Below are 15,387 nucleotides of genomic sequence, written 5' to 3'. Positions count from 1 at the left end.
AACCACAGCAAGGTGCATCTATGGTACCAGATTCTGTATTTCCTAAGCCAATTTCCTATTTGCTTAGGAAATACAGAATCTGGTACCACAGATGCACCTTGCTGTGGTTTATGGCATCTCAAAAGCCAAGATGATATACATGCATGAACATTAGGTGATGCACATTTACAGTAAATATGTATCATTTATAAATATATATTCTACACTTATAAATATGTACACATGAAGAAAGACTGCTTATCTTTATGTTGCAAAGAACTAATACCCTGTACAAATGTGAAAATCACAGAGCAAAATATAGAACAGGCTCTTTATCACATCAGTGGCACAGTAAAAAATAAGAATGAGTAAGTACGAATAAGAAAAAATAAGTATGAATCTCCTTCATTGCTGACAGGAAGAAAAATTCAAAAAACATGTTAATTTTCAACTTTAAGAAGGGTCTATCCCAAACTGATGACCCAAAAATGAGGTATCAATCATCACAAAGTGTGCATGTTTAAACACAATCAAGAGGGTTTGTATTTTAGATTATCAGTGGGAGAGAATTTAGATTATAAGAGGGAGAGAAAGGCCCTTCTCAGGCTGCCTTGCAGCAGCTCTGTAACTCCACCCATCACTGAATTCAGTTTCCAAGGGCTGACACAGCCCAGTCCATCCCAGCCTGTGACACAGGACAAAGACTCCTGGATTCACTCTAACCAAGTGCCAGCCTGACTATGGCCCTGGATGGGCTGCAGCTACACGTGGGGGTCTGAGGGAACTCTCTCCTGGTGTAAACCAGGCTGATCACATTGCAAACTTTTTATGTAAGCAATCCTCAACTGTAATGAGACAGTCCCACAGTTAGAACACCAAGAAACACTCAGAAGGGATTAATTCCTAAGTTAGAAAATATTGCAGAAAACTACTGAAGCACTTAGACATAACCCATTCACAGACACCTTAAATTATGAAAATAGAGCTTTTACCTTTCTTTAATGAATGTAATGCTGATGTGAAGAATGTTAAATAACCAGGCGGTTGAGGTGAAGCATTGAACTCAAAAAATCCCACAACTCCAGGCTGAAACAATAAGAATTAGAGTTAATTAAGCCATTTTCAAGTATAAATATATGAGACTACAGTAAACACAACAGACTCTTAAAAGACAACAACGTTTACTGAAGAGCAGTCACTTTATGCTGCAACAAAAATTTTAATATTAAAAGACTGAATGGGAATCAGTTCTCATTGAAAGAATGAAGCTGTCATTCAAAAGCTCATGTAAGAGAGGGGCTTTATGGATGCTACATTTCTAATGGTGTTTCCCATGTTGAAGTTCACCAAAAACAATTACTATTTTCTTTGCAACTATATTTTAAACCAGTTCCAGCACCAAGGTAAGAAGCATAAGCATCATAAAGGTTTTTTTAGAATTGGAATATCAAAAACAATTTTTCAGAGTATAAAAGGCTTAAGCAATAACACTTTAATTGTTTATGTTGCACATAATTAGTATTTACACATGAATTCACACATTCAGTGTGTCAATACTTGACCTGCTAAGGTAAGTGATTATCCCATCTTTATGCTACAGTCACTGTAAATCCTTTCAGTATATCCTAAAGAGTCAGTGAGAGACCAACTGCACAAAAATCTTGAGAACTCCATATCCCACCTGCATATCCATAAAGCTCTTCAAATTGCCAGACAGACAAATTCCAAATTTAAAAGACTCATCCCAGAACAGGCCTACTGATTTTTCCAGGTGAATGACTTCCTAATTAACTCAGGAGAGAATCTGGGAGAGGCTGACTTGGAAAAAAGAGGTACACACTAGATTTTTTTCATTCCAATATTTCAGTTAAGCTTTGGTTTTAAATTTTTAGAAATATAATCCATTAAAAATTACAGTTAATTATATTTTTGACTCATTGCTCAAATGGGCTTAACTAACTTTCAGGACAGACTAAGTGATGGCATTTGGTTATTTGGTGTTATTTGTCCCTCATTTCCAGCAGTGCATACAGAAGGCATTTGACACACAAAGCAAGAGCACTCCAGGGACTGCTGTGGAACAGAAGATTCCAGACTCACCTGGCACCCATTTGTGTGGCAAATACATCCTCACACGAGGATTTTCATTTGGTACTTCAGAGACTGCCTTTTTTTTTTTTTTGAGCTCTACATATAAAATTTTAAATTTCTTTTTAAAACATGAACGTACATTTACCTGTTATTATTAATATGAATTCAGTGATTCATATCAGCCTAACACACTGATCTAATTCAATACAATCAGCAATCTTGAAAATGTTCACCAATGACAACATTTCCCATTCCTGCTCATGACTTCTCTTTTTAGGCATGAATCCTCTTTCATGGATGAATGCTAACCATAAAGCCCCTGTTCATAAGGATTCTTTGTAAGGTACCCCAAAAAATTATCAGTAACAAAAATGAGTTACAAGCAATTAAGGAAATTTCTGCAACAATAATTACCAAGAAGAAAATAAAAACAGAAATAAAATAGTATCAAAAAAACACAATAAAATGATAGCACTCAGTGTTCTTTTTTAAACAACATACAGGTTAGTAATTCATGATCATCTTTTTCTCTTTACTAAGACAGTAAAAAGAAACAATCCCTTCTAAAAGACTTTGAAAGCATTCAACTGAATGAAAATAAGGAGACAGATAAATAATCAAAATTTTCACGTCCCATTTCCCAGGACCATTTTTGAATACTAATGTTGTACCAAGTGAATTCAGGACACCAACTAGTGAAAGAAAGGAGAGTCAAAAGTGACAGTAAAGTGTGGCAAGAAGCCAGAAGTCAGATGCAGAAGTATTTATAATGTTATTTAAAAGGTAACATTCTGATTCAGAGTGACAGTTCTGCTTTACACTAACAGAAGCTTAAGATTTCCAGATTGTGAATAATGTTTCCCAAAAGATAATTATTTTTGTAAATTGTTTTTTCAATTAAAATATGTGTAGTTGGAGAATATATGCCACTATACACTACTATATATACTAGTATTTACTAATGCTCTATGCCTAATCAGTAATCTGGTTAAATAAAGTCCTTTTAATCATCATCCCAGACCAGTGAAAGTTTTTGCCCTGTTACAGGTGCAATTATACACAGGAGTAAAGGGACTAAATTACTGTATTTTTTCTCAAGTACCAAGAAAGTTTTCCTGTCTGTAAGAGTGAAATTTTTAGTAAGACTGAATGCTTTCAGGTATTGCAACTGTTAACAATTCTTGCTCTGTACAAGTGAGGTTCAAGTCTCACAGAACAGGTATCACAATGTGAACAAGAAGTTCTTGGTTTGGAATACAAGTAGGCCAAGAAGAGCTGAACAGCAACAACTCCCACCTTCTTCCATGTAAGAGCCTCCAAAACTCAGGAACAGCTGGAGCAAACAGTTCAGGAGGAATCTACACCCAATGTGTTACTGAGGAGCAGCAGTGTGCAGCTCTGGGTACCCACCTTCATGTGAGCACTCAGGAGCCATCAGCTGAAGCTGCTGCTGACTAAGCCAGAGGAATAAACACTGACATGTCCAAGGGTGCTTAGGAGCATTAGGAGCATGGGCACTGCTAGAGTGGAGCTTGCTGCAGCTCTTCTTTCCAGGAAATGATTTTTGCAGTCCCTGTCTCAAACCAAGTGTCTGTAGGAAAGGCTTTGGAGCAAACCTGAGGATGTCCATTAGTGAAGAGTTCTTAGTGCTATCTCCTAATGGAACTCACATATGGAAATACAAAATCATAAGTTGTAGGGAAGCCTATTTCTTGCTTGGTCCCTACACCACAGGAATGGAAAGTGATGTGGGATACAATTAAATCAAGTAACAGACTTACCAGGCATCTCAACAATTACCAAACAGCAAGTGCATGGAAACTTTAGGAATGAACAGAGATTTTCAGATGATTAATTTCTACTGGAGAAAAGCTAGCAGTGTTATTACTGAACCATGCCTCAAACCTATCACAACTTGTAGAAGGAATAAGCAAGCATGTAGATGACTCCATGCAGCAGGCTGTAATTCCCTGAAGTCTAGAAGAAGTTACCAACCACTCCTGAAGAAACTAAGATGATAAGAAATAACATGGAAGGTCCTTTTCCAGCTTAGGAAAGTAGGAAAGACAAAAAACATTTAGAAATTATTGTTTTTCAGCAGTCAAAGATAGCCAGCCAGGATGTGTACTGATACTCAAGCACTTCAATATTTCCATAAGCACTTTAGAAAAGGGAGAAAAGGGTGAGTAACAACACTTGCAAAGGTTGATGGGAGTCACTGAAACTACAACTGCCTTGAAGAGTTTTAGAAAGGCAGCATTAAATGACTGTGAGGAAAAAGCTCTGAAATTTAAAGGCCAAAAAGAGTGACATGATGGGAACGGAAGATATGAAAAAAACCCCATGATTAGTTTACAACTGCATAAATGTCTTTAGTACTCCAGTTACTTCTATATCAATTTGTAATTTTAAAAAAATGTTTTGGCTATATTGCATTGAAGTAAGGGAGGTGATTTTTTTCAGACTCTCAGGCTTGTGCAGGCAGACAATTCCTGCCTCATTTTATCTGTGAACATGGGAAGGCCAACAGCAAGAGGAAAGGAATGTGTCTTCTCTGGGGTACAGAAGAACCAATATTACATACCACTATATCTGTACTACAGAAAAGCAAAGAAACTGTTGACTGATACTAGATTAAATTTACATTTAACATCATTTTCCAATGATGTTAAAATCATTGTGTACCCAGACCTGAAAGCAAATTTTCCCACCATCATTTAACATAGGCACCACATGAAAGCCAGCTGAATCTCTGTCTGTGTCAGATCTAGCCAGCTGCTGATGCTCAGGAAGCATTCCTACACAAAGAGAGCAAAGCAGGAAGCTGACATGTTAAGAGACACAGCAGCCACCTCCCAGAGAGACCAACTCCTCCCTACTGCTCCTGAAGCCAGAAAATGATGGATTCCCTGAGCACATTTAATATTCATAAATGAGTGAAGCTTTTTGTCTAACTGCAGTGGCTTCCTGTTTCCTCCTCTGTGCCTCAGGAGGCCGAGGCCATTTCTAGCAGCTGGGGCAGTCAGATGAGGAATGAGACGCGCCAGTTTGGATTAAAATGAAACTGTTACATCTCTGCAGTTAAGAAAACAAAAGAAATTTGATTACAGGTATTCACAGGTACCTTGAGTTATGGCAGAAACTGCACATCTTCCTGCTCAAGATTTTAACTGCTTTCCAAATGGCACATTTTCCTTGTTCTCAAAAATTAATTCGTATCCATTTCTAGTTTTACACTAGTATCATTCCACAACCCCCAGAGAATACAGGAGCTCAACTTTCGAGTCCTCAACCAGGTTTTTTCCATGGGGATTGAGCGCCCTCTAGTGAGAGCAAGTGGCATGTCACGACAGTCGTGATTCGGTCGAGGAAGGAACCGAAGACCGAGTAACAAACACCATCGGTTCTTACATTTAACTGGATTCTGTTCATCAGGATCTCTTCTGGTCTACAGAATCCTTTTGCTACCAGAACAATCCTGGTCTACAATCCTTTGCTACCAGGACTGAAAATTAGATAGTGATGATGAAAAATCTTGCAAATTATTTTGAGCTTGAAATTAATTAGCTTTTCAGTGAAATCACAAAAACACGATCAACCAGCAGAGAGTTGCCAAAGTGCCCAACAGCAATCCTTGACAGTCCTCTGTCCTTTCCCTTCTGCTAAAAATTAGTATTTTTTATACAGAGAAGATCAAAAGTCAAAAGAAGACACTAGCCAAGGGTCTCAAAATAGCAATTAGTTTGTGCCATACATGTCCCAACTGCCCATAATCTACTCTATTCCCCAAACTTTCTCACTTAAACACAGGACAAACCCCTGGATTGTATCTTCTACTACAAAAGGTATCAATTCCTAAACTCATAGGAAAAACATTGTAAAACATTCTCATTTCTGACTGAAGTGATGAAACAACCTGTTTATTTCCAGTTTAAAACTAACTTTTCCTTTGTGTCTACGGCTTTCTCTGCGTCCATCTTCATAAACAATTATGTTTCTTTCATCTTATCTGTATCTGTTACTTTTGTATCCCCTCCTTCCTCTCTTGCATAAATTTACAGAGGCAAGAAAGACATTGAGCACCTTGAGCTGTGGTCTGGGACAGAACCTCAGGCAGAAATGACCGTGGGGCAACATGAATAGAAACAGCCTCTACCAAAAAACCAACAAATACTGAGCATAAACAGCAACTCAGCACTTGGAGCCACAGAATTTCAAGCACAGGAAGGGGTTAAGGCCTGAATGCAGAAACAAAAATACCCGTTCAACTGCTAAGCAGTATTTAAAAATATTTTTGTTGCTCCTAAATTTGTCTTTTATCTCAGTCTTTTTCCAGTGGACGTGCACCTCTAACTGCAAAGCAAATTTAAGCTTAATGACAATATGCTCATTGGTAACCTTCTGCAGTCTACCAAGAAATAACATAACACAAACCAAAAACCAAGCATGGCTTTCTTCAAATCTCTGTAAGAGGCAAAGAAATGTTTCAGAATTTTAGAACAGCAAAACTGAAGCGATGGAAGGACAAGAGAATTGCTTGTGATCACAGGAAGTACCAGCATCCAGAGACAGGCCACAACTCACTACTCCCAACTCACAGTCCCCACTTAAAACACTGGAAAACCAAAGCCAGTGGTAGCTCCTGGTATGAACAGCACAGCCCCTGCCCAGAGGAGCTCCCAGCATGGGTCCCCTGGGCTGTGGCAGCTGCCACTGAGCAGCACAGGCCGTGCCCCGTGCTGCAGCACAGGCAGGCTCTGCAGTGAGCAGCACTCTCACAGACTCTGCTCCAGCCCAGACACTGCAGGCATGTCCCTCCCATGCTCTGCCCACTGCCACAGCACTGATTTGTTGATCAGTTTTCCACACTGCTCTCACAGCTTGGGCTTTAGTAAGATTATGGTACTTCTGCACTCTGCACTGCGAGAATCAACAGTTATAAAGGGATTTTAAATGGCTCTGTTGTAAGCATATTTTGTCTGACTGGAAGTTATTATTCCACCAGTATTGCTACTAATCTCATCACCCCTGAACACAAGAGACAAAAATGAATAAAACAACATGTACCAGTGGATTAAAATCATCAAATTACCACATACAAAGTGATTAGGAGCCCTTGCTTCAACTGGTTTCATATTTGTTTTCAGTTAAAAGACTTATCCTACTAGAAAAGCTTACTATTCTTTAAAAATTAATGATTATATATTTCTCAAATGCTGTGCCAACTTAGACCACAAGATTTTTGTGAAAAGATTTCTCCTTTCTTGTTCGTACTTAACAGTTAGGTGAGATAACAACTTTGTTGTCTCTACATACTAAAGTAATGTAAATTAAGAGCATCACTAGATCATAATAGTAACTATACAGGGAATCAACATTATGAATTTGTCATTTCATATTTTAATGATTTTAACAAATTTATAGGGCACTGATTTCAAGATCCTGAAAATAAACTAGTACTTTGGAGCAGATCAAATTTAATCCTTAAACAAGTCAAACTCTTTCTGAACCACAGTGGTAAAGCTAGAGAAGAGAGACAAGTACCTCATAATTTGAGAGGAAATCTAGTAATTTTGATCGAGACGAGATGTAGAGTAGTGGTGTCATCACCCGGCGAACAAACTTTTCAATATAAACAGCACTCATAGGGCCTTTGTATTCAATTGGTCCAAAACTAGTACCAAAAAAAATAATAGAACATTAAGACTTAAATTAACAGTAGAGAGTCCCTCCTGGGGGTGGCAGATAGGAGTTATACAGACAGCATGCTCAGCCTCTAGGGAATTGCTCTCTGTTGTACCAGTGGCTGCTGTAAGTGATGAGGGAGTTGTGTTACCAGAGGGAAGCTCCAGAGTATCTGTGGAAGGGGCAGTGTTGGTGATATGGAGGGATGGAAATCACTTCTGAGTCCCATTAAAGAACTTGGTAAAACTCAGATATAAATTACATGACCATATACGTATCTTTCCACTTCTTCTGAAGTAAACACACGAGACTTAAAAATACAGATCTGAAAAATGTCACTATTTTCCCTTGTTTTTCAGTGTCTCAAACAGTATCAGTCTGAAAAGGTGCAATGTTTTTACACAGCCTTTTATGAGCAGCAATCAGTAAAGCAGGGACAAATTCAGTTGCACTGCTGATGAAGAGACTCAGCAAAGCTCCAGTTTCCCCCTCAGCCATATGATAAAACAGCTCACACAACGTTAGTGCTAAAACAAGGTGGGCTGGACTTGCAGCTGTGAATTCCAGAGGATTTCCTCCTAATTATAAATGGACTGGGCACAGAATCATTATCCCACATGAAATCAAACACAAAGAGCATAAAAAATTAGTCCATTTCCACTGAAGAATTTAATGTGATGCATTTTTAATATAGCTTGTACATACACTGGAAAATATCCAACTCACACTGAGATACCTGTATTGAGGTGCTTCAAAATGGTCTCCTAGAGCCCACTAGATCATTCTACATTCTGCATCAGTTTATTACAAACCTCTGTGCACATTGCAATACTCACTGCTCAGCATGTCACATGCCCAGGGCACCACATGTGAGGTTTAGTATCTGAGGCATGAGGGGTGCACTGCCCTTCAGGATTTTATGAAGTATCAATAGGGATTTACACCTCATCTTGTTACAGCTCTGTTTAAGGTTACTGATGATACCAAGTGCATCCAGTTACTGTGTTGTAATTTCAAGGTCAAGTAAGTTTCAGTCAAAGTACATCCAAGCGGGATTGTAGGGTTCTTTTATTACAGCTTGAATTATGCCAGTGTCTCGTGTCTATTACACGGTCAGCTAACAAAGACCAGGACTGTTCCTCCTCAATGCATAAATTCCCCCCAAAAAACAAAATCAGCCTCTCTAATGAAAGAGAGAGGCAGTTCAAGACTAGTAAAATAAAAGGTAAAATACAAAGGATAAACACTTTTATGTAGTGTTAGAAACTGTGTTTCCTTACCTTCTGCTCCACAACGAGGAAAAAAAACAGATAATACACACAAATACTAAAAAATAAAAGTGAGGGTGTGTAAATTTTTATACAATGATATCTTAGCTTTGGGGAATAAAAAAGTGAGTGCAAAGTTAAAAATTAAAACAAGGTCTTCACTATGTAGTGCAATTTAAATATGCACTTAAATTCCACTAACTTCAACAACCCTTAGGTACATTCTTTAATGCTGTCATAAATTAGGACCAGTTGTTGTAATCCATCCAGAGAGCAAGCAGACATCTGAAATTAATATGTAACAGTGAATTCTTTTCATTGGAGGCAGAAGTTCCAGGAGATGCACAGGCAACCCAAAATTTCCATAAGGATGACGAATTGCCCAGTGTGCATTTAACTGACAATTACAGCCCTACCTGGCACTTGAGCAGCATTACAGGATGAGCTCACCTAGAATCTACCCAAAAACTATTTACTGAAGCCAGAAATGTAACATTTTCACAATGCAGCACTTTATATGATACCTCTGTTTCCCAAAACAATAAAAAACCTAGAACTGTATATATGAAATCTTACCTTTGATGGTACAAGTGTATCACAGGAAAATAAAAGAAATGCTTCTGCTTCCTGCATTTCCCCTGGTTCCACCAGCAATTTACAGCCACAAACAGCACCTGCAAAGCAGGTAAAAATTCACAGCTAACAAAGTACATTACTGTGACCTACTTTATCCAAGATGTACTTCATGTACTTTTTCCGATCCATTTCATCTGATATTTCCAGGGCCTTTTCAACTCAGTATTCCATATCTGTCACAGACAGACTTTTTAAAATTCTTTTTGTCATTTTGCAACAGAAATCCTTTTGGTGACCGTTCTTCTTAGCTCTTAAACTAAATTCTTCAAATTTATTAATTTAATCATAACCCACATTAATTACTTTTTCTGCAGAGTGGAGCTCAACAAGTGGAGGTTTAGGACAGCTGTGCCTGTGAAATATTCACAGGCACTCAACGGTCTGAAAGCACTGTTATGGTTACAATATTTAAATGATTACCAGTGTCTCCAAGGATCCCAGAACTGGAAGCAAACTCCAGGGAATTTCTGTCTGAAGGTAGGTAAACAAATCTGAAAACACTTTACAACAAGAAAGTTGTAGCCTTCCCCCTTTAAAAGCAGAAATAACAGACAACTGAGCAGGAACCACAGGCTGTCTCCATTTATTGTACCACTCTGTATGCTAAATTAAATTTAAGATGACTGATGAGTTTCCCTAAAATGTGAGTGTTCAAGTCCTACTGTTTCTCACGAGAAGACAGACAACACCACCAGCTTGGACACTGAAAAGCTACCAGGTGGTGTTTAAGATTGGTACTTTCTCTGGAGTTACCTGGTCTGACAACCTGCTGGCCACGTGTTCTATCTCCTCTCTGGCTGCGATGGACTGCCCGCACCAGGGCGCGTAGAAGAAGTAGAGCACAATTTCCGAGTCCTGCCGGAGCTGCTCCGCGTAGTCCAGCTGCCCCCGGAACAGATCAATCACTGCAGATCTCGGGGAGAAAAAACTCACTGGAAGCTTCGCTGGCATTGTTACATCTTTTGCTCGGCTGCAGGAAGAAAATTGAGTGGTTATTGAGACTGTACAGCAGCAGTTAAAAAAGGGGGCCCAAAGCCCTAAGTTTTACTCTTAGCAAAAGTCACACAATGACAAGATTGATGCAGAACGACTACAGTTTATGTTATCTGAGTTAGTTTCATGAAATACTATAAAAATCTAAAGATCACCCTTCACAAGCTTTAGAAAGTCACACTCTGATACCATGCACTGTGCTTATGGGTATGTTAGCTCACACTCTAATGGCTGGTTGCTGTAGAGCATAAAATTACCAGGAAGAGTGATTTCTTTTGATTTCTTCCCTGGCCTCATCCTCTTTTAACACTTGTACCTTAGGTAACAGCAGCCTGACAAGAAAAGAGATACTGGTCATAAAGTTTTGTGATGTGTTGTTTATATAAACAGAGCCTATTACCCTGCCTTATGCTTTGTTTTACAGTATATGATACTCCCTTTGCTTTATATTCTATTAGGAAAAGATATATAAATGTGCACTGGTTTATTTTACTGATCAGAGCAGCGACTGCAAACTGCTCAGGGCACATCACAGTATAAACAAATAGTCTAAATTTAAAGAGATTATGAGATGGAGTTTTTTAAGAGAAATCAGATTGGCCACTAAGTAATACAAAGAAATAAACCAAATTCTCAGGAAACCCTTTCTATCCAATCAGCAATCAAACAATCCAGAATTTGGGACTTCCCCAGTGTTCAGAAGTTGCCATGATATAATCTGCCTTAAACACAAATAAATGTGTGACTCTCTTTTTATACAGTCTTCATTTTAAAATTTTTCCCTAGATATATTTACACTAGAGTAAGCCAGACTGAAAACTGGACAACACTGTCATGCTCAATTTTGCCATGGTTCATAACAAGACTGGAAGTTTTAGGAAAGACTGTGTATTTCTTTACTTTGTGTGCATTTCTTTTACTTTCTTGCAATAAAAAGCTACTATAAAAATCTTATTATCTGATATTTGATCCTTGTGAGGTTAAAATTTTATTAATTGTGATAAAATTATTGAGCCCTGAACACTGTCAACCTCATGTATTAAGCAACCTCCTAAAAACTCTGCCACACTTTCAAACTTTACAATCTATCTAATTTTTAAGAAGTATCTTTGTCTTTATAATACAGCAAAAAACTGTATTGTAGCTTGTCTCTCATTTCCAGGCTACTCACTTAAGCTTTAACATTTTAGAACTGCCCTCAGTACATATCACAAATTATAAAAATTCTTAATTTGTATATAAAATTTCTTCAAAATCAAATCTTCAAAATCAGAATTTTGAACATTTTAAATGGTTCCTCCTGTTTATAATTCATTAATTCATCCAGTCACAACATTATGTTTTTACACAGATTATCAAAAATCTACTTTGTTCTATGGACTTCTGCCTGTGTTCCTTCCCTTCTCCCCCAGCCACCATCTCAGCACCTCCTTCCCAACCCTCAAGTTCTTCAGACACCTCAGAACCAACACCTCTGGTTCCCTGCCATTCCTGCACCCATGCTGATGCAAACTGCAGCTTCTTGCCATGATTTCTGCCTGCCAGCTGGACAGGACACAGCTCAGGTGTGAGCTCTGGCACTCACAGGCTGATCAGCTGCTGAAAGCACAACACTTCTTGAGAGACAGCAGCTAGAATTTCTCCTCTCCATCTAGTTTAATGAAAACAGACAACCTATTGAGGTTGTCTATATGTTTAAAACCTCTGCTTCCTCTACTGAATTAAATAGAAAGAGGATGATTGGTTCAAGAATTACAGCCTAAGACCTAAAAATTAGATAATGAATTGGCTCCAAATTTTAAGAATGGGTAGAACACATCAGCAGAAATCCCGCGACATGAGTGAGTCAGAAACTGCACGACTACCTTCAAATATGACAAAAACTCCAGTAACTATTAAAATGAAAACATAATAAATCAATAGCTAACAGCTGCTTAAGGAGATTTGCTAAGCAGTGTCCTCCTCGGCAATACCAAACATATAATAGAATACCTTGACTAATTTCCCTAAGAAAACCCCTAAAATTTACACACATGTAAACTGAGGATTACATAAGAAACAATTACATAATAAGCACAAACTGTTTATTAAAACACTGATTGTGTTATTGAGCTGCTGCCAGAGCCTACAAAAACTTAAGCTTTCTATGAGAACACCATGGTAATAAAGAGAAGCACATGCAAGTGCCAACAGGACCAGCAGCCCCTTTGATTGCACAATCCTGAGAGTGGGCTTGTTTTAAAGACATTTGCATAGTGCCAGAAATAATTCAGGTTCTAGACCACAGGCTTTCATACCAACCTGTGCTAGGTCAGGTCTCATTTGGCTATTCCTTGAGTCACTCTAAACTTGCAAGACATCAAATCCCACTAATGGACTGCCTTGCAGTATAGGAATTTTCCCTTTCTGTACTTTTTATCCCTTGATATCGAAAGCTATATATTGTAAGAACCAATGCCCTGGTGCTGTGTCTTGCTAGTAAATCATACTGACATGTGGTGAAAAACTATGTCCTGTACTTATAGTTAACATGTGCAATTAACCATGCTCCAAACTTCACAAGGAATGTTTACACCTAATTTTCTATATTTCTGACAGCAACCAAACAGGGAATACCTAACTGATATTAGTCTATTTAACCACAATCTGAAAAGCTGAACCCCATTAACACAACTTCTAGATTACAAGGTAGTGAGAACCACATTCCAATCACATTCCATCGGTGAGCTTTCAAACACAACTAGCAGTAAAATGACAGGAATATGCAGGTTTTGAATACAGGAGAGCAGGAAGCATCATTGTAAGTACAAAAAAAAGTATTATTTTCTTAGTAATGTAACACCAGGGAGGTCATTATGTTCAGAAATCCTTCACCACACATTGTGAAATACGGCAAGAGCTTTGCAATTTCATCTACATTATCAGGTCACTGTGAAATACAGCCTCCTGGAATGGAGGCACAGCTCCTCTGAGGCACTTACTGACAGACTTAAAATTCCCTCTGATTCAAGTAACACACCCTTTGTGGACAGGTAAGCAAAGAAAGCCTTAGCATTTTTCAGATGCATTACCTGTGAATCAAGTGTTTTGTGGAACAAAATTTGTCAGATACCGGGGAATAGGGGAATCAGCACCTCGTAGCCTTCTCCTAATCTCAAAATTAAACCCCAAGTGCAGTAGATGTTCTTAATATAGTGTGACCTGGAGCACGTAACAGTCACATTGACCTAAAACCCATGCAGAATATTTAGAGCCTGGTTTAGGCTCCAGAACCGAGCAGCCCGTGCCCACCGCTCACTGCCGCTGCTCCCCGCCCTCCAGTACAAACATCCCCTGGCTCCACGTCCACCAGCTCCGGGCAAACAGGAACTGCAGAGCCCTTTACAAAGAAGGAAGTTCCAGCTCCCCAGAGGAGCACCACCAGACTGGGAGGGAAACCACGAAACATCTTCGTGTCCGAAGCAAGTGCAGGCAAAGGGATGATGTGACAGCAACACCTGAGCCAGGACAGACTCGTTTGGCCCCGCCGATGCCGAGAGCGCTGAGGGCAGGGCAGCGGCCCAGAGCCCGCTCGGCGGCGGCGCGAGGTCCCAGCTACCTCCGGAGACGAGCAGAAGCAGCTCCATCTCAACAACGTGCCTGTCACAGGGCCTCAGCACGGGGCAGGCTGGAAGAGACCACAGTAGGTCCTTTGGTTCCACCTCCCCGCTCAGGCAGGGTCATTCCAGAGCACATGGCAGAGGATTATGTCCAAATGGTTCCGGAATATCTCCAGAGAGGGAGACTCCACAGCCTCACTGTACAATCTGTCCTAGTGCCCGGTCACTAACGAAAGAAGTTCTTCAGGTTCAAGTGGAATTTCCTGGGCATCAGTTCCTGCCCATTGCCTCCTGTCACATTCCTGAGCCCCACAGAGCAGAGCCTGGTTCACCACCTGACACCGCCCTGCATACCCTGATGGTGCCCTCAGAAGTGGGTGCCTCGCGAATCTGCCGCCACAGCACGACACCCTCTAAAACACTCCGCTCCCTCCCCACCCACGTTCTTATCGCCCCTGCCCGCCCCGCTGCCATCCTGCTGAGGGAGACATGGCTGTCCCCCCGACACGCGACCGGTCCCAGCCGCCCTGAGGACCGCACGTGGTGGGGCCCGGGAGGAGGACCCGTCCCCCAGCCCGGGGATGCCCGTGCCCGACGCGGCCCGGCCGCAGCGGGTACACGGCGCCGCTGGGCGACCCCGGCCCTTCAGGGCCCGCCGGCGGCTCTGCCCCAGGCCCCGGAGCAGCACCGCCTCTGGGAACGGCGGCGGACCGGCGGCCGCTCCCCCCTGGCCGAGCCCCGGGTCCGCCCGCTCCCCCGCCGGTACCTGCAGGTGACTTTGAGGGCGATGAGGAAGGCGCAGCCCAGCACGATGGCCGCGCCGCACAGCAGCTCGGGCCGCCGCGCCATTAGGGCGGCGCGGGGCCGCAGTCGCGGGGCCGCCGCGTCGCCGGGGCCGCCGCACACCGACATGGCCCGGCCGAGGGGGGCAGGGCCGCGGGGCCCGAGCCGCTCCCGCTCGCACACGTCTCCCACCGCCCGCCCGTGAGGCGCGCCGGGCCGGGCGGGGCGGCCGCTCCTCCCGCCAACCCGCCGCCGCCACGTCCGCCCGCCCGAGCAGGCGCACAGCCCGCCCGGCGCTCCAGGTCCTGCTCGCGGCGCCGGGAAAAGCGGGACGGGGATTGCTGTGCTCGCCT

General features: G+C 41.3%; 1 protein-coding gene across 3 annotated transcripts in view; it reads right to left on the bottom strand.

Moving 5' to 3' along the window:
• The window catches only part of TXNDC11 (thioredoxin domain containing 11), a 28,466-nt gene extending 13,303 nt beyond the window's left edge, over positions 1-15,163 (bottom strand). Inside the window, exons 1-5 of one of the 3 annotated variants that reach the window (XM_063171066.1) lie at positions 15,018-15,163; positions 10,413-10,629; positions 9,600-9,697; positions 7,615-7,744; positions 972-1,065 (exon numbers count right to left, since the gene is read on the bottom strand). In XM_063171066.1, the coding sequence (XP_063027136.1) occupies positions 972-1,065; positions 7,615-7,744; positions 9,600-9,697; positions 10,413-10,629; positions 15,018-15,163 (685 nt within the window). Of the gene's footprint in view, positions 1-971; positions 1,066-7,614; positions 7,745-9,599; positions 9,698-10,412; positions 10,630-10,909; positions 11,011-15,017 lie in introns of those variants that run through there. The other 2 variants (XM_063171068.1, XM_063171067.1) reach the window with 2 other exon arrangements.
• Positions 15,164-15,387: the final 224 nt, after the last annotated feature.

Source organism: Melospiza melodia, chromosome 18 (assembly GCF_035770615.1).
Source record: "Melospiza melodia melodia isolate bMelMel2 chromosome 18, bMelMel2.pri, whole genome shotgun sequence".
Classification (NCBI taxonomy): domain Eukaryota; kingdom Metazoa; phylum Chordata; class Aves; order Passeriformes; family Passerellidae; genus Melospiza; species Melospiza melodia.
The sequence above is the reverse complement of the archived record's forward strand: the minus strand, read 5'-3'. Positions and strand labels throughout refer to the sequence as shown.